The 18055-nt window shown below is 53.2% G+C and overlaps 1 protein-coding gene across 1 annotated transcript in view; it reads right to left on the reverse strand.

The window, feature by feature from the left end:
* Positions 1 to 6634: 6634 nt before the first annotated feature.
* CUNH6orf132 (chromosome unknown C6orf132 homolog) overlaps positions 6635 to 18055 on the reverse strand; it is a 42935-nt gene continuing 31514 nt past the window's right edge. The window contains exons 3-5 of the mRNA XM_032140316.2: positions 13183 to 13255; positions 7444 to 10564; positions 6635 to 6859 (exon numbers count right to left, since the gene is read on the reverse strand). Of these exons, the coding sequence (XP_031996207.2) occupies positions 6742 to 6859; positions 7444 to 10564; positions 13183 to 13255 (3312 nt within the window). The 3' untranslated portion in view covers positions 6635 to 6741. The remainder of the gene's footprint in view (positions 6860 to 7443; positions 10565 to 13182; positions 13256 to 18055) is intronic.

Below are 18055 nucleotides of genomic sequence, written 5' to 3' on the forward strand. Positions count from 1 at the left end.
CCACTTCTGAGAGTAGCATTAGGGCTAATGATCCTATGCTGAGATGGAAGAGATTCAAAACAGCAAGTCTATTGGGTCCCCACTCTGTGCTTAGACCCCTGCTAGGCCCTGAGAACCTCGTACAGGGAGCTCACTCCTTAATAAAAACCAAACCAAGCCGGGCGCGGTGGCTCAAGCCTGTAATCCCAGCACTTTGGGAGGCTGAGGCGGGCGGATCACGAGGTCAGGAGATCGAGACCATCCTGGCTAACACGGTGAAACCCCGTCTCTACTAAAAACACAAAAAATTAGCCGGGCGTGTTGGCGGGCGCCTGTATTCCCAGCTACTCGGGAGGCTGAGGCAGGAGAATGGCGTGAACCCAGGAGGTGGAGGTTGCGGTGAGCCGAGATCGCGCCACTGCACTCCAGCCTGGGGGACAGAGAAAGACTCCGTCTCAAAAAAAATAAAAATAAAAATAAAAAAAATAAAAACCAAACCTAGAACTGTAAGGCTTTCCTCTTGAAGGTGGGCTCTGCAGGTGGGGAGGGCTGGTGAACAGGTCGGACCTGGCTGGCTTCTGCTGCCCTGGCCCCCAGAGGTGCTTTCCTTCTCAATTCTCTGGCCCACATGTAATGGAAACTTTACCCTTGGTCCACAGCTGAGATAGGCTGTGGCACCAAGTAAGTTTGCTGAAGACCAAAGGAGCTCAAAAGGGAAAAAGCAACAGAGTGCAAGTCACTTGGATTATTGGAGCTGGCCGCCCCTGTAGCTGGCTCACTGGCGGGGTGCAGAGGGCTGCCTGAGATCCTTTGAGGACCAGAACTCCCTCACCTGGTGCCATCACATCCCAGCTCATGTCTCTACTTAGAGGATGCAGTATCTCGGCCCACCAGGCAGGAGCCACTCCAAGGCATCTGGACACCTTTATGATGAGACCTTAGAGACTCATCCCTAAAACTAAAACCTCCCCGCAGCCTGATAACCTCAGCATTAGATTAAGTTCCACACCTTAGAAACAATAAGGTTAGGTATTCATGAGTCCACTGGAGACATGGCCTTTGCCCTTGAGGAATATTTTTTTTTTTTTTTGAGGTGGAGTCTCACCGTCACCCAGGCTGGAGTGCAGTGGTGTGATCTTGGCTCACTGCAACTTCCACCTCCCAGATTCAAGCGATTCTCCTGCCTCAGCCTCCTGAGTAGCTGGGATTACAGGCATGTATGACCACGCCCAGCTAATTTTTTTGTATTTTTAGTAGAGACAGGGTTTCACCATGTTGGTCAGGCTGGTCCTGAACTCCTGACCTCGTGATCCATCCCTCTTGGCCTTCCCAAAGTGCTGGGATTACAGGCGTCAGCTACCGCGCCCAGCCAAGGAACTTACACAGTGCTTGATGATATTTGATTAAGTACTAACTTGCATTCATCAATAAACTCAATATACTGAGCACCTGCTAGTGCCAGGAGCAGCACTAGATGCTGGGGATACTGTGATGAGTGAGGCGTCCTTACGTTGTAAGTTGCTGGGAGAGAGATGTAGACCAACTAACACTAGGTGGTGGGAGGGAGAGCAGCAGGGACTGTGGGAAGCTTTGCAGGAGCTGCTGTGGCCTAGTAGGTGAGGGATGCCTGAGCTGAAGCCTGAGGATAAAGAAGAGCCTGCCACAGTAGTGGGAGAGGTAGGTATGGAGGAGGAAGAGGTCTCCGAGCAGAGCAGGGCTGGGGAAGGCTTCCTGTAGGAGCTCCGATCCAAGCTGAGCCTTGAGTGTGAGGTGGCCTAGGGGAAGCGAAGGAGGCCCAAGCAGTGAGACGCAGATGAGTATTTGGGGGTAGTTTGGAGCCATTGGTCTGGCTGTTCTGGCCACACAATTGTGTGAGAAGGAAGTAGGGGAGAATCATTCCTTTTGGAGAGGCTGGATTTGAGTGGATGGCCAGGCAACCAAGTGGACATGTCCAGGAGGCACTTCCAAAGTTAGAAATATGGACCCCTGGTACAGGTGAGCATGAGGGGTGACACTGTCTTCTGAGGAAGAAACTAGAGAAGGACTGGAGAGCCGAGGACAGGGTGGACAGGGAGACAGCTAGGGGGAGGAAAGGAGCCAGTGTGCAAGATAGAAGATCGGAGCACTGTGTTCCGCACAGGCTCAGAGAACGATTCTCAAGGGGAAGGTGGGAGGAGTGGCTCATCTGTGCCAAATGTGAGTGAAGTTTCCAGAGGTGCGGGAATTGGGCAGAGGAGCACAGGATTATCCATGCAACGGGGAGCATTCATAATAAATTGCTTTGGTCCCTTCCTCTCTCCCAGAAGAGCACCTTTTCTCACATCGCTGGCAGAAAGCATCCCTGGGGCTTCGGAGGGAGGAGGCCCAGGCTCTCTGACGGGTGCCAGTGCCCACCCTTCCCGTACAGCTGACGGATGATGGGGCATGAGCATGGCCTTTGAGCTGCTGAAATGGAAGTGGCCACAGTCTGCCTGGGGTAGGCAGGTGGGTGAGCAGCGGGGGGCAGGCCTGCCTGACAGCTCAGCAGTGAGGTGGCCTCTGCCTCACCCCTCCAGGTTCCAGAGTCACCTCTGTCCTACAGCTTTGCACAGAAAGGCTCACCTGGAGTGAGGGGAAGCCTCTCTCCTTGAACAAGCCTGGCCGTGACAAAAGCTGAGCTTGACCTTTTTCAGGACAGGCCCCTTTACATATTGCTGACGCCAGGCCCCAGGCTTCCAGCTCAGCTTTTCCCGGGACCTTTCTTAGCTGTTGCTTTCGGCCAGGCTGGGCTTCATAAGAGGGATGGGGTGGGGTTCTGGCCCAGGGAACAGTGAAAAGGCTTCAGAAACCAAGGTGTGGCTAATCTGATCCAGGAACGTCTGCCCCACCCATGCCCATTAACCTTTTTTGGCACCAGGCTAGCTTTAGCCTACTCAGCCTCTCCTCCACCGCCCACTCTAATCGAGGTAAAGTTTGGGGGTACGACTGGGAGAGGATAAGTGGGTGGGGAGAGTGGTTACAGCTATAAGGGAGGCAGCTGTGATGATTCACGCAGAAAGAACAGGGTTTCCAGTCAGAGGGGTCATTCTGAGCAACTTACGTCTCTTCCTGGGGCCTTCATTTCCTCATCAACAAAATGCAATTAGGAGTATTACACGGCCGGCACATTTTAGAGGATTGTCACAGGTAAACGAGAGAGAGAAGGAACTTTGCAAAATGTCAAGGTTAAATAAGTGTTGGTGGGTACCTTGACCACTGTCACTTGAGTTTTCAACGTGAAGCCCGTGGAGCCTGAATCTGGGGGATCTGTGGGGGGCCTGAAACAGTGTGTAAAATGCACTTGCGGCCTCTCGAGAAGCACGCATCAGTTTCTCAAAGAGGTCAGTGACCCAACAAAGTTTCATATCCAGACACGGCCCAAGTCTGTCCTCCTCACTTCTCCGATGAGTCCGCTGATACCCAAGGTCACACAGCTTGTCAGAGGCAGAGCCAGGATGTGGGGCCCTTGTTCTCTGCCCTCCCTCCTGGGTTAACCATTGCCCCTTCCATGTCAGATGAGGGAGAAAATGTTAGAAGGCAGCAAGTGTGGGGAGAAAAGCCAGACGAAGGGCCCGAGCCATTATCCCTACTCGAGGTTTCCAGAATGAGGACATCATGGTAGAGGTGGGGGGACAGTGAGAGACAGGAGAATGAGGAGGCTCCAAGGATGGGAGAGGCCTTTCCTGGAAGCCCAAATTTCAGAGTAAGTGAGGCATCCTCCCTTTCCCATAAAGCCCCCACAAAAGACTCAGTGGAGGAAGCACAACGCGTTCTCTAACACTGTCTCGAGATGACTTTTCTGGTTGTTTACTTTTCTGGAAAAAAAAAATTGGGGGCTGGGTGCGGTGGCTCACGCCTGTAATCCCAGCACTTTGGGAGGCCAAAGCGGGTGGATCATGAGGTCAGGAGTTCAAGAACAGCCTGGCCAACACAGTGAAACCCCGTCACTACTAAAAAATACAAAAATTAGCTGGGCGTGGTGGCGCATGCCTGTAGTCCCAGCTACTCAGGAGGCTGAGGCAGGGAATCGCTTGAACCTGGGAGGCAGAGGTTGCAGTGAGCCAAGATCGTGCCACTGCACTCCAGCCTGGTGAAAGAGCAAGACTCCATCTAAAATAATAATAATAATATAATAAAATATTCTAAAAGTATGACGTCAAGATGGCCTTAAAAAAAAAAAAAACTTTTATGGAAAACCGTGACAGGCCACATACAAATGTGAGGTAGTCATCACCCAAAGATGCCACTTGCTGAGCAACTACTAAGCGCTAGTCACGTGCTGGATGCTTTGCCTAAATCAGTATGTCACCACCACGAGAGGCCTTCCCTGACCACCCTGTTAAAATAAATCCACTCCTCTCCCCACTGCTAGTTATTCTCTCACGTTCCCTGTTTTTTCCTTCTTACTACTTGCAATTTATGGTGTTTTTGTGTGCGTTTTCAATCCTCTCCTCCACTAGACAGACTATTAGCTTGCCATGAACAGGAGTCATGTGGGTGAGCTGATGGCAGTCTATCCACGCTAAGCATAGTGGCTTATATCCAGTAGTTACCCAAATCCTTGTTAGACAAACAGCCACGGAGCTGGAGGCCAGTCCAAACTGGCCTGTTTATTTTCCAAGTCAAGTGAGACTCAGCCTTCCCTGCCCACCCCAGAGCAATACACAGCTGAGAGTCTACGCCCCACCCCTCAAGCCTTAACATAGATAAATTAATGATCTCTTTTATAAAACATTGTACAGGGAAAATACATACATATAGAGAGAGCTAGTGCTGGGGCTGGGGTGGGATTTGCTTCTTGAACACAGATAACCAGACCCTACCCCATCAGGGTGGCTGGCCTTGGTCATCTGGGTGTCCATCCACCCCTGCACTTTCTTCCCTAAAGTGGCTCACCTGCTGTCCTGACAACGCAGTGCCTCAGCTTGTTACCACAAATAATAAAGGTCCAACATCTTCTCCCAAAGGGAACTACTTTCTGGCTGGCCCCCACCAGCCTGCTCTTCTGAAATGGGCCACTCTCCAGTCCTTCCTTCTTACTGAGGCAGCCCACCTTGGCCTGGTCCCAGGAATTTGGCCAACCAGGACCTGAAGATAGGGAAGCAAGACCAAGGAATATTGTTTCTTGATATGTTTGGTGACTATAGCATCTAAACCAGGACTTTTTTGAAAAGTGGAAGGGGGTCTAATTCACTGGAAAACAAGCATAAACCTGGACTGCCCAGGCAAAGGACACATGGTCACCCTACTGATAGGTCTCCCCTGCTCTTTTTTTTTTTTTTTTTTTTTTTTGAGACGAGTCTCGCTCTGTTGCCAGGCTGGAGTGCAGTGGTGCAATCTCAGCTCACTGCAACCTCCGCCTCCCGGGTTCGAGTGATTCTCCTGCCTCAGCCTCCCGAGTAGCTGGGACTACTACAGGCACCCACCACCATGCCCAGCTCAGTTTTGTATTTTTAGTAGAGACGGGGTTTCACCATGTAGGCCAGGATGGTCTCAATCTCTTGACCTCGTGATCCACCCACCTCAGCCTCCCAAAGTGCTGGGATTACAGGCGTGGGCCACCGTGCCCGGTCAGGTCTCCCCTGCTCTTAACCGGCCCAATCCTAGCACTCTTTTTTTTTTTTTTTTTTTTCCGTATTTTTAGTAGAGATAGGGTTTCACTATTTGGGCAGGCTGGTCTCGAACTTCTGACCTCAAGTGATCCACCAGCCTTGGCCTTCCAAAGTCCTGGGATTACAGGTGTGAGCCACCGCACCCGGCCAACCAATCCTACCACTCTTGACTTTCCCAAACACATTCCCCATCAGCAGCAAGCTTCTTCAGGCCTCCATTCCCATCTCTGCTGCCTCCACTCTCCAAGGCTTTCTAGCATCTTAAGGCATCAATAGTATTGGTGACTTGTAGTATCAGTGTTAGGAAAAATGCCCTCTCCAAATCCCGTATGAGACCTGGCCATGTAAGGCCCCTAGTGTCAAGCCTAAGACTCATGGCTCCTTGGGCCCAGTCCCCAAAATCAGGGCTGCACAGGTCTGAATAGCAAAGCCAGGCTTAACTCTCTTTCCCATCCTAAACTTGCCAAGTGTCCTCTCTCTAGGCCTGCCTGTAGCTAAGGGCCAGGGCCAAGGAAAAATGAACCATCCATCTCCCACCTCTGCCCTTGGCCAATGCAAGGGGCTTCCATTCCACATGTGGGAGCTTCACTCCCCACCCCACACATGGTCCTTCTCCACGTGTTATACATACATATTCCAAGATCTCCCTTCGGTGCCCTGCGCACCCACCAGGACAGAGCTGGGCCTCAGCCCTTTGCAAGGGCCTGACAGGCAATCACAGCTATCTTGATGGGTTCCAGTTCAGTCGGTGCCCCACCCCTTGCTTTCAGAACCTGCTCAGTAGGCCGTGCTTGTAAAACTGTTTTAAATAACTCTTGCTAAAGCAGACAGTACCAGAGAGCGGAAACTCAGTGCCCAGGTCCTTAATGGTTCCTCCTCTCTACCCTCCTTCCCCTCCCACACCCCACGTGTAAACAGTCCACAGCCACACCAGCGCTCTGGGAAACAGAAGCCTACTCTTGGTCTTCCTGGGCCACTGCTTCTCATCGTTGGTCTTTGGGGATCAAAGACTCCTCTGTGCCTGAGTCAGGTCGCCTAACACCTGCTGTGTACCTCCCACCCCCGACAAGAAACAAGTGCCCAGATCCTTAAAGACACAGTTTGTTGGAGTAGAGCTAAGAGAACCCCTGGTTCAGGAGGTGGCTTTCCGATGGGCCCCTGAGCAGGCATAGGAGATGGGATGGCGGGTCCCAGGCCTCACGGTGAACGTGTTGATGGGGCTTCCATAGCGGGTGGTGGTGTGGGGAGACCTGGGGGAGAGCAAGTGATGTGAGGTGAATATCTGCAGCTGGTTAGCCAACACGCCTCCCATCTCCCTCAGGGACCGAGAGGAAAAGATGCTGCTCATACTTCTGTATTTGCCCCCACAAGCCCTGGGCTTAGCGACCCCAGAGAGGGACCGCAGACCACCACAAACAGGGCTCCCATTCTGGTCTGGGCCCTGCTGGCCGGAGAACATGCCTAACATCCTTTCACTCAGAACTCTTTCACTCCCGGCCTGTGTCTGGATCCAACTCTGTGCTGGGAAATCCCTCCACCCAAGGACCACTCAGATCTCTCCCCGCCCCACACTTAGCCTGACCTCTGGGATCTAGCGGGTGGGAGAAAGACGAGAGGAGCTGGTGGGGAAAGAGAACCAGGGAGGTCAGGAAGCAGGTCAGGAAGGCGCCAACAGCGCCCTCTCCCGGTAAGTGGGCCTCCCTCCCCCGTTCTACCCGCAAGGCCGAAGGTTGAAAACAAAATGTTTTCTCTTGGTGGACGGCCGGGCCTCCTTGGCCCTCGCCTGGCTTTCCACCCCTCCCGGCTTCCCGCACCAGCCGGGCCCGCAGCTCACCTGCCGGCAGCTGGGGCGAAGCCGTAGTCGGCGCTGCCGGGCGCTTTGTGCTTGGCCTCCGGAGCACCCCGGGCGGCGCCCTCCAGGGACAGCCTCCCCGCGTGCAGGCCTCCGGGGGGCGCGCGACCCGCCGAGTTCACGCGCCGCATCTCGGGGCCTCTGGGCTGCGGCCCGAAGCCGTTGGGAGAGCTCAGGCTGCGGCCGGTGCCACCGTGGGGCAGCCCTGGGCCTCGGTGCGGCTCCCCGACGTACAGGCGCTTCTTTATGAGCGAGCGGCCCCCTCCCGAGAAGCGCTCCAGGCCCCCAGCCCCGGCGTAGCGCGCGCCTGCGGGAAAGCGCGAGAAGCCGAGAGCCGGGGGTGCCCCGGGGCCAGCGTTCGGGAGCTGCCTCAAGTCTGAGTAGTTGTTCAGGGGAGGGGAGCTCTGGCGGCCCAGATACTGGAGGGCCGGAGCCGGGGGCTCAGGGTCATTGCTGAACTCTGGCGGCGGTGGGATGACCTCGAAGTTGAACTCCTCCTCTTCCTCCTCCCTCTTGTTCGAAGGAGAGGGTGGGGAGGAGAAGGACTTGGGCAGCGGGTGGCCCTGGAGGAGTTTGGAGGGAGCTGCTCTTTCCCAGGCCACAGGGGCTTGGGGCTCTGGCTTTGTCCAGTTGTGCCTGCGGCTCGGCTCTGTGCCCTCTGCGTCTCTTCCCGGCCACGGCCCCCACTTATTGGGTATTTCGGTCGTCAGCGGGGAGTCCTTCTCGGCCTCCTTGGGTAACTCGGGCACCACAGTGAAGGAGTTGGGCGTTCCCTGGCTGTGGAAGATGCTGTCAGAACTGGCCTCGGCTTGGTGGCTGTGGTCACGGAGACTTCCTGGCAGAGAGGACCGACCCAGGGCAGCCCCTCCAGGCCTCCCCTTCTGCGCCCTCTGCCTGGCCGCCAGGAGTAGGGCCATCGGCGAGCCCCGCTCCACCACCTCCCCAGTCACCGGGTGCCTGAGGAGTTCATCAGTGGGCTGGGCCGAGGCAGGGGGCTTGGCTGGCAGCCCTGGGGGCTCCTTTACCTCCACGGGCTCCCCTGGCCCTGCAGCCCCTCCTTTGGCCAGGGTGGGCGTCACCACAGCAACCTCACGGCTGAGGCTGCTCTTGTGGCAGTGGGGCTTGTAGAGACACGGCACCTCTCCTCCACCAGGAGATGTCTTTGGTGGGAGGGCTGGAGATGAGCGGGCTCCCTGTGTGGGCAGCCTAGTGGCCTCTGAGGGGGACCCCTCTCCCCTTGCCTGGGAGGGAGTGGAAACTTCTTGAGATGCTGGCTTCTGTGGCTGCCCAGCTGAGCCTGAGTCCTTCTCTGCCATCAGTTGGGATGTGGTAATGGGCAAAGTTGTGGCTGTAGATGGTGTGGCAGGGCCAGATGTGGCCTTGGGTGGTGTGGCTGGCCCAAGTGTGGCCTTGGGTGGTGTGGCAGGGCCAGATGTGGCCTTGAGTGGTATGGCAGGGCCAGATGTGGCCTTGAGTGGTGTGGCTGGCCCAAGTGTAGCCTTGGGTGGTATGGCTGGTCCCAACATGGCCTTGGGCTGGAGTGATGTGGTTGGCAGCAGGGTGGTGGATTGAGGTGGCAGATTTTTGGCCACAGGCTTGGAGAGTTTGTCATTATCAGCCCTGTTTTCAAAAATTCTTCCCCCTTCTAGCCGAGGCTTAGGGGGCAGAGATCCCATGCTGGGCTTAGCCTCCTTCTCTGCTGATGAGGAGAGCCGGGCCTCCAGCTCATTCCGGATCTGCCGCACACTGGGAGTTGGAGAGTCTTGGGGAATGTAGTCCACAGGGGGCAGGGTCAGGCTGGGGGCTGCCTCTGTCTCTGTCAGGCTGCTGCCGCCAAGACTCTTTTCAGGAACACCTGGGGGAGTGTCCTTTGCTGGCAGGCTCAGAGGAGTCTCCTTCTCGGGCAGGTGGGGGCCCTTCTTGCCCTCCTTGCTCTGAGGGGCCAATGTTGGGCCTGGCCTGTGACTGAGGAATCGGTCCTCTCTCCTGGAGCCACAGAGATAGGCTGCCAGCTCATTCCGCAGCTTTTCCATCTGGCTGGGGTCCCTCCAGTCCACAGGTGCTGAAGAGGCTCTGTCCTCTGGGCTGGGGGGGTTGGGTTTGGGTTTGAGAGCAGGAGAGCTGGATTTAGGGGTTTTTGTAAACCCAGCAGGTGGATGGGCTGCCTTCTGAGCACAGGGCAAAGGAGGTGCAGCTGGGGGAAGTGGGGGTGCTGGGGGAGGGAGGGGGGGTGCAGGAGGGGGCAGGGGAGGGGCTGGAGGCGGAGTCCCAGCTCGTTCATCTGCTTGAGACTGGGACTGGCCAAGCCTTGAGCTGGCTGGTGCTGCAGCCTTGAGCTCCCCAGGGCAGTCTGGCTCGGGGGCCCTGTCTGGGTAGACCTGGGAGGCGGGGCGGATGTGGAAGCTGGGAGGCAGTGGGAGTCGGCCGGGAGCCTTCTTGGTGGCCCCCTCTTCCTTTCGGGGAGCCTCTTGTGCTTCCTGAACTGGGATGGACGAAGTCCTGACTGGGGTTGGGGGAGGCACTTTGAAAGAACGGGGGAAGGTGAGATGGGGCTCTGGGTTAGGTCCCAGGGCACTCCCCTTTGGCTCAGCAGGGCTTCTCGGGGGGCTGGCTCTGGTGGCCTCTGCCTGCCTGCCATTCAGTGCTACATCTGATTTCCACTTGGTGACACCCCCAGGGGGAAAGAGATGAGTCCCCACTGTGTGAGGAGATGCTGGAGCTGGGGGTGCTGGGGCTGGCATAGGAGGCGGTGGGGGGGCTAGAAAGGCCAAGGGTGGGGCAGGGGGAATGAAGTCAGGAGGGGTGGGTATGGATGGGGAGGAAAGAGTGTGTGGTGGGGATAGGGCCTCCAATACTGGGGGTGGAGGTGGGGCCATGCTGGGCGGGGGTGGGGGTTCCAGCAGCAGGGGAGGCGGTGGGGGTGCTGTGGAAGGTGGAGATGGCAGTGGCGACCCCCCTGGAGGTTGTGAAATGTCCTGAGGGGGCCCTGGGGCTGGGCCTGGGGGAGGTGGGGGGATGAGTAGATCCTGGCCATATTGTCCAGGCCTCAGGTCACCCACAGAGCTGTATAGTCGGAGGTTGCCATTGACTAGTGAGCTGGTACCTGAAAGAAGGAGAGGCAAAGATGGGGGGCAGGAACAAGGCAGACCAGCCCTGCCAATTTCTGTTTATCCAGGGCAGGTGCAGGGGTGGGCACCCAAGAGAATGACTGGATCATTTTCTCCTGAACACCAAGAGAGGGAGCAGCCCCGTGTCCAGTCTCCTGAGCTGTCCTGGGGGTGTCCCCCTTCTTTCTAGGAAGGGTCCCGTGCCTGTCCCTGGCACAGCCTTTGAAGCCTGTATGGAATGACCTCCATTTGCCTCCCCAGAGTCACCCTCTAACCTGTGCCGGGACTCCCTTGCCCCCTGAGATGGGGGGTGGGGACAAGAGGGCCAGGGCACTGATTCCTCTGGCTGCCTCCTGGCTGCGTCACAGGTTGGCAGCAGCTGTCTTTCCTGCCCCGCAGACACAGGTCCTGTCGCGGTGTCCCTCTCCCGCTATGTTCAGTCCCTGGGTGTCACTGTCCCCAGGAGACGAGTCGCCTAACAAAGCTCACAGTCTGGTATACCGTCCCTTTACTCAACTCTCTTCACTTATCCCCTTTGAGCGCGCCATCTGTTTCTTGCAGGGACCTTGACCTTGGCCAAGCCAGAAAGTCCAGGGTTCAAATCCCAGCTCTACCACTTATTAGATGAGTGACCTTGAACACACTAATTAACCTTGCTGAGCCTCAGTTTCCTCATCTATCAAAGGGGCATGATGTCAGTGCTCACTTCTTACAGCTGTTGTGAGGATTAAATGAGAGAAGCCATGCAAATACACAGAAAGGGCTTGTCATGGTGCCAGGCCTCTAGTAGGCAGTTAATAAAATGGAACCACTTTGATTCCTACCATCTGTGCTTAACTTTTCAGACTGTGTGAGACAGGGAAAGTGGGAAAGAGATAGGAAGTCATGGGGCAGGGGCAAGAGACCTCAGTGAGGAAGGCTGGGTGAGAGACCCGCAGGAGGGAGCAATTTGCACAAACTACTCCTGCGTTCTAAAGACCCTGAAACTATTAAGAACCCAGCTGTCCACTTCATAGAGAATGGAGGCAGATTCTGGACTGCAGAATAGAACAGGGGTGTGCAGAAGGAAGGTGGCCTGGACAATCTGGGTGCTAAAGAGATGCTGAGAGCCCCTGGCCCCAGCAGCGCACATCCCTCTGTTGTCCTTGGACCAGGTCCCCAGTCCCTCTCCCAGAGTCTACTTCCTTCTTAGGGGCACCCATCCTTTGCTCCCCTCCTCTCAGTCCCTAACAGTGTGGTGAACCTGGGGAGTGTGCAGCTGTGAAGGGCTCCTCCCAGCTGCCTGACTTCAAACTGAAGAAACCCAGAGTGGGGAAGGGGAAAACTAACATTCACTGAGCACCCAACTGTCAGGCAGGAGTTAGGAGCTGGGGTGCAGCAGCAAAAAAACCAACAAAACAAAAAACGGACAAACACTGGCCCTCCTAGGGAGCTTACGCTTGAACGGGACAATGAACGTAATGTGTGAGTACATTATTATCACGTTAGAGGATGAGTGCGATGGGAAAAAACACCAGCAGGGGAGGGGTGCAGCAGGTGCAACTTAAATAGGGCAGTCCGGCCGGGTGCGATGGCTCACACCTGTAATCCCAGCACTTTAGGAGGCTGAGGCGGGTGGATCACGAGGTCAAGAGATCGAGACCATCCTGGCCAACATGGTGAAACCCTGTCTCTACTAAAAGTACAAAAATTAGCCGGGCATGGTGGTGCGCACCTATAGTCCCAGCTACTCAGGAGGCCGAGGTGGGAGAATTGCTTGAACCCGGGAGGCAGAGGTTGCAGTGAGCTGAGATCACACCACTGCCCTCCAGCCTGGCAACAGAACAAGACTCTATCTCAAATAAATAAATAAATAAAGCAGTCTGAGAAGGCCAAGCAGAGAAGGTGACATTTGAGCAAAGAAGGGAGGAGTGAGGGAGACGGCCACACAGATGCCTTGCAGAAGAGCATTCTAACCTGAGAGGTCTGCAGTGCAAAGACCCCAAGGCGGAAATGTGCCTGGGGCATTTCAGGAGCAACAGGAGATGCTTTGGCTGGGGCAGTGTGGGAGGGGAAAGCAAGCAAGCAAAGTGGCCGGACTCCAGTCACACTCCAGCAGTCCTTGCGGGAACCTTTTCTCTGAGTGACACGGGAAGCCATTAGCGAGTTTGAAGCACCTCTGAGAGGTGTGACAGACGTGACTTACATCCCATCCACCACTTCATTTACTCCTCCAAACTGAACTGCTGTTCCCATTGTTCATTGGAAGATACAGAGGTAGGAGGGGTGAAGTGTCTTGCCCAAGGGAGCAAAGCGAGTATGTGGGGAGCTGGGATTCAAAGCCAGGCCCTTCTCCCACTTTTGCTGCACTTGTTCCTGCTCTGGCCTTGTCCCCTTGCCATCCTTCCCCCGCCAGAAAGGGGCCTTCGCTGACCCTGGCTCTCCTTAACTCCCAGCCCCACTGCCCGGGCCCACCGCGGCCAGTAATCAAGAGGACTGAGGATGGCGAGAGTGGCTGTGCCTGGGGACTCTGGCTTTGTCACCAGCTATGAAGATGAGCAGATGCTTAGCTTTTGAACTCAGAGCCCTAGGAGGAAAGAAAGACGGACCAGCCCCAAGCCCAGGGTTCACTTACCTGTCACTTTGTCTGCAACATCTTCTGGAACCGAGGGGGTGGGCACAGCCAGCCCATGGTTTTCCTGGGCATTCTGAAAGAGACCAGAAAGAAATCAGGGGACAGGGAAAGATGGACAGATAATTCTCAAACTGCTGCTCTTTGAGGCCGTTTTACTGCTTGAAAATCTGCAGTGACGGTCATGGTTGCATAACCTTGTGCATATACCAAAATATAAAAGGCTGATTTTAAAAAGTGAATCTTGTGGTACAGTCAACCAATCCTCACTATTTGTCATAGTTATGTTCTATAAAGTTGCAATGAACATAGTATTAGTAAATACTGACCCGTTGCTCCTAGGGGAAATACAGGGTTAGGTTCCTATGAGCCTCTGGTCACAAGATTTTTGTCAACTGATCAATACATAACCATAACCTTTAGCTGTGTTTCTGCTTAAAGACACTTTAATAGATTTTGTTGGTTGGTTAACATTGAACTCATGGCCGATAGCACTATAACACATGACGCTAAACAGAAAAAGACACTTGTTTATGTATGACAGCTAAAACAAGAAGGCAAAGAATCCTCTTGTTCAGCTGGGAACAAGTGCAATGAGCAACTCAAAATTTTCACTGCTCTGTGCATGTCTGCAAATGACCACAGAAGCAACCAAGCACTGATTCTGGGGTCACAAATACATTTTAGCCACTAAGCAAATTTGTAAATACAGAATCCACAAATAGGGAGGATTGACTGTGTATGAATTCCATCTTGATGACAAAGACAAAGCAAAACGAACAAATAGAATCTGCATTGACTCTCCATGTAGGTCCATAGGTGAAAAGCCAAACTCCTCAGCCTGGCCTCCTGTGTGTTCTTAGTTTTCATTAGGTGTTTACAGAAAAATAAAAAGTGATGAACTTGAATTTTTTTTTTTTTTTAATTGAGACGGTTTTATTCTGTCACCTAAGCTGGAGTGCAGTGGTGCAATCATGGCTCACTGCAGCCTCGATCTCGCGGCTCAAGCAATCTTCCCATCTGTAGCTGGGACTACAGATGTGTGCCTCCATTCCTGGCTAATTTTTTTTTTTTTTTGAGATGGAGTCTTGCTCTGTCACCCAGGCTGGAGTGCAATGGCGTGATCTCTACTCACCACAACCTCTGCCTCCTGGGTTCAAGCGATTCTCCTGCCTCAGCCTCCCAATTAGCTGGGATTACAGGGGCATGCACCACCATGCCCAGCTAACTTTTTGCATTTTTAGTAGAGACAGGGTTTCACCATGTTGGCCAGGCTGGTCTTGAACTCCTGACCTCATGATCTGCCCACTTCTGCCTCCCAAAGTGCTGGGATTACAGGCGTGAGCCACCACGCCCAGCCCTGGCTAATTTTTTGTATATGTTTTAGAGAATGTGGTTTCGTCACGTCTCCCAGGCTGGTCTTGAACTACTGGGCTCAAGTAATCCGCCCACCTTGGCCTCCCAAAGTGCGGGGATTACAGGTATGAGCCACTGTTCCCAGCCCGAACTTGAATATTTATAGCTCTGCAGATGCCCTTCTGATCGCTAAGCTTAAGAGGCTATAATATGTTTACACAGCTGTCAGTTTGTACATACTATTTTGCATTCTATTTTTTTTTTCCAAACACACATTTCCATATGTCAACAAAGTTCGCACACCTGCTGTTTTGAAGAGCTGTAGAGCATTTTAGGGTAGTTTTCAAAGTCCCCAATGACCTGGCCTCATGCTTCCCGGCCAACTGTTATTTCCCACTCACCTATTACACCCATCCCACATTGTAGCTTCACTGACTCCCTCCCTGCCACCTTTTCAACCACCCCATATAGTCTGTGTTCATCCATGATGCTGGGTGTTGGTCAGCTGTACCTGTCATTCCCACTCTCCATTTATAACAATAATCATAATCATAATGCTCCTTGCACTGTGCTCTAACTGAACACATTATCTCAGTCACACCACTCTGTATAGAAGAGGATGTCATCATTTACCAGGTGAAGAAACTGAGGCTCAAAGACCTTTGGTAAGTTGTGTAAAGTCGTTCAACCAGTACTACCAAACCCAGGTCTGTGGAGCTCCCACTCCTTAGTATTTTGCCTCCCTAAAATCCCTTATCCTTCAAGGATTAGCTGAGCCCCTCTAGGATGATGGAACAGGGGTAGGGGATAAGAGCATTGGCTCTGGCTTTCCAGCCTGTCTGGATTTGAATCTCAGCTCTGCTACCTATTAGATGTATGACTGTGCAAGTTACTTAATCTCCCTGTGTCTCAGTTTCCCCATCTGGGAAATGGTGATAACAATAGAATTACCCATTGTAGGAAGCTGTGAGGACTAAATGATGCAATGCACAAAAAGCACTTGGGAGCCATCCCCTGTCTGCACCACACTGACCCACTGCTACCCAGAGCAACCCACAGCCAAGCTCCCAAAAGAGGGGAGACTCTTGTTTGCACTCCAGATTGTCCTCTAGTTCCTTCAGTGAGATGTGGGAGCTCCTTGGAGCCCAGGGACCATGTCTTATGGTATCCCCCAAAGCTGGATGCATAGTAAGCCCAGTTGTTACTCAGTGATGGGCTGATGGTACTAACCCTCTGGACTTAATATACAAGAAGGGCACTCAAGGTTGATGTTACAGAAATATCTATGAGACCCTGGTTTACCAAGGGCCATCTCAGAATTACTCTGGTCACTTGGGATCAGCAAACCACTCATCTTGTTCTTGAAGAATTCTGAAGCTGGAATGGTCTTGAGCCATCAACTTGTCTTTTTTTTTTTTCCTGCCTTTACTTGATTTGATGGCCAGCGACATACCTGATCTCAACTTTTCTCAAACCCAGTGATTGCGAACCAGGGCAGGTACAGGGACCCAGCCCATCAGAGGTGTGTCTCCCATGACATCCTGAGATGTGCCACACACACATGCAAATCACTGACGGTCTAATAACCTCCATCAAGTACACACACTCTGAGTTTGATGAGATGGAGGCCGGGCCTTCAAAAGCCAGGGTTGAGATCTCTGATTAATTTCAACATAATTGAAAAGCGGAAAGGCTGGGGACTTAGCATCAAAAGTCTTGGGTTCCATTCATGCTCAGGCTTGCCAGCGGTGTGGCCTTGGATGAGCAGTGGAGATGCGGGATGGGGTCAGTGATGCTGAGCCATTGTCCAGGCTCTTCCTGTGCGATAGCCCTATACTAAAAGTGTGACCGGTGTCACCTCAAATCCCTTCATAGAGCCAGGGTGCAAACCTAGGCTTTCCACCTTACCTTTTCTACAGATCACTGAGACCCATTTTCTTTACTTAGAAAACTGAGGCAGCCGGGCATGGTGGCTCACGCCTATAATCCCAGCACTTTGGGAGGCCAAGGCAGGAGGATCACCTGAGGTCAGGAGTTCAACACCAGCCTGGCCAACATGGCGAAACCCCATCTCTATTAAAAATACAAAAATTAGCCAGGCATGGTGGCAGGTGCCTGTAATCCCAGCTATTCGGGAGGCTAAGGCAGGGAGAATTGCTTGAACTGGGGAGGCAGAGGTTGCAGTGAGCTGAGATCATGCCACTGCACTCCAGCCTGGGCGATAGAGCAAGACTGTCCCAAAAAAAGAAAAGAAAAAAAAGAAAGAAAAAAAAATAAGAAAATTGAGCCAATAGTTCCTACTTTGCAGGGCTATTATGAGGATCAAATAAGATAATATCCCTAACCCAGGAAACCAATGCTAGTTGAAGGATTATATCTTATAATCCTCTCTTCCAGAAAAGTGAAAAAATTGTGAACAATCAAAGCTAACCTCCCTGGAAGTCTAGTAACACCTTCTGGGTTATCCTGAATGCTTAATGGTGTGTGTGGGAGGAAGACAGATAGACTTTATACGCCTAAGGTGATGTTACTCACTATGCCCTTTGATCTTAAAGCACTTGGAAAACACATTAGACTCCCAAGACCACAGGGCGAAAATCCATCTCTAGAGCGGCTTGTAACAACAGCTCAGTCCAAGCCCTGGCTTCTTAGATCCCTCTGCCGACACAAGGGGATCCCACAGCACCCCCACCACCTCACCACCATGCTTGCAGTGCTGTGACACGCCATGGTCTGGCCCTTGGAGCAAGTCCCAAAGGCCAGCCTCATCCCTTCAGAAGCTTCCAGTATTGAACTGAACATAGTCTCTCTGGCTCTCCAAGCCCCTGTCTGGCCCTTTTCTTTCCCACTTGGGCCCACATGGGCCCCTGTGGCTTACTTAGCTGTCCCTTTCACTGATGCTTTTTCAGGGAAGGCAAATGCAAACTCATTTTAATCTTAGTCCCATAAAAACAGACTCAGAAGGTAAATTGCTTCCCGCCCAGGCAGCTGGCATCAAGTGCACTGGTGTGGTTGGTGACATATTTCAGTGTGCAAATGCACAGGTGTGGAAAGCATCCATCTCCATGGGTGCTGAATTTCCTAACCTGCCTCTCTTCACCTCAGAGAACAAAGGAAAAGCCTCCTTAAGAAGAGGGCTTGAGGCAGGGCACAGTGGCTCACACTTGTAATCCCAGCACTTTGGGAGGCTGAGACAGGTGGATCACTTGAGGTCAGGAGTTTGAGACCAGCCTGCCCAACGTGTTGAAACGTTGTCTCTACTGAAAATACAAAAATTAGCCAGGTGTGGTGGCAGGCGACTGTAATCCCAGCTACTCGGGAGGCTAAGACAGGGAGAATTGCTTGAACCCAGGAGACAGAGGTTGCAGTGAGCCAAGATTGTGCCACTGCGCTCCAGCCTGGGCGACAGAGAGAGACTCTGTCTCAAAAAAAAAAAAAAAGCTGGGCATGGTGGCTCACACCTGTAATCCCAGAACTTTGGGAGGCTGAGGTGGGCAGATCACGAGATCAGGAGTTGAAG

This window comes from Hylobates moloch, unplaced genomic scaffold (assembly GCF_009828535.3).
Source record: "Hylobates moloch isolate HMO894 unplaced genomic scaffold, HMol_V3 SCAFFOLD_20, whole genome shotgun sequence".
NCBI lineage: Eukaryota > Metazoa > Chordata > Mammalia > Primates > Hylobatidae > Hylobates > Hylobates moloch.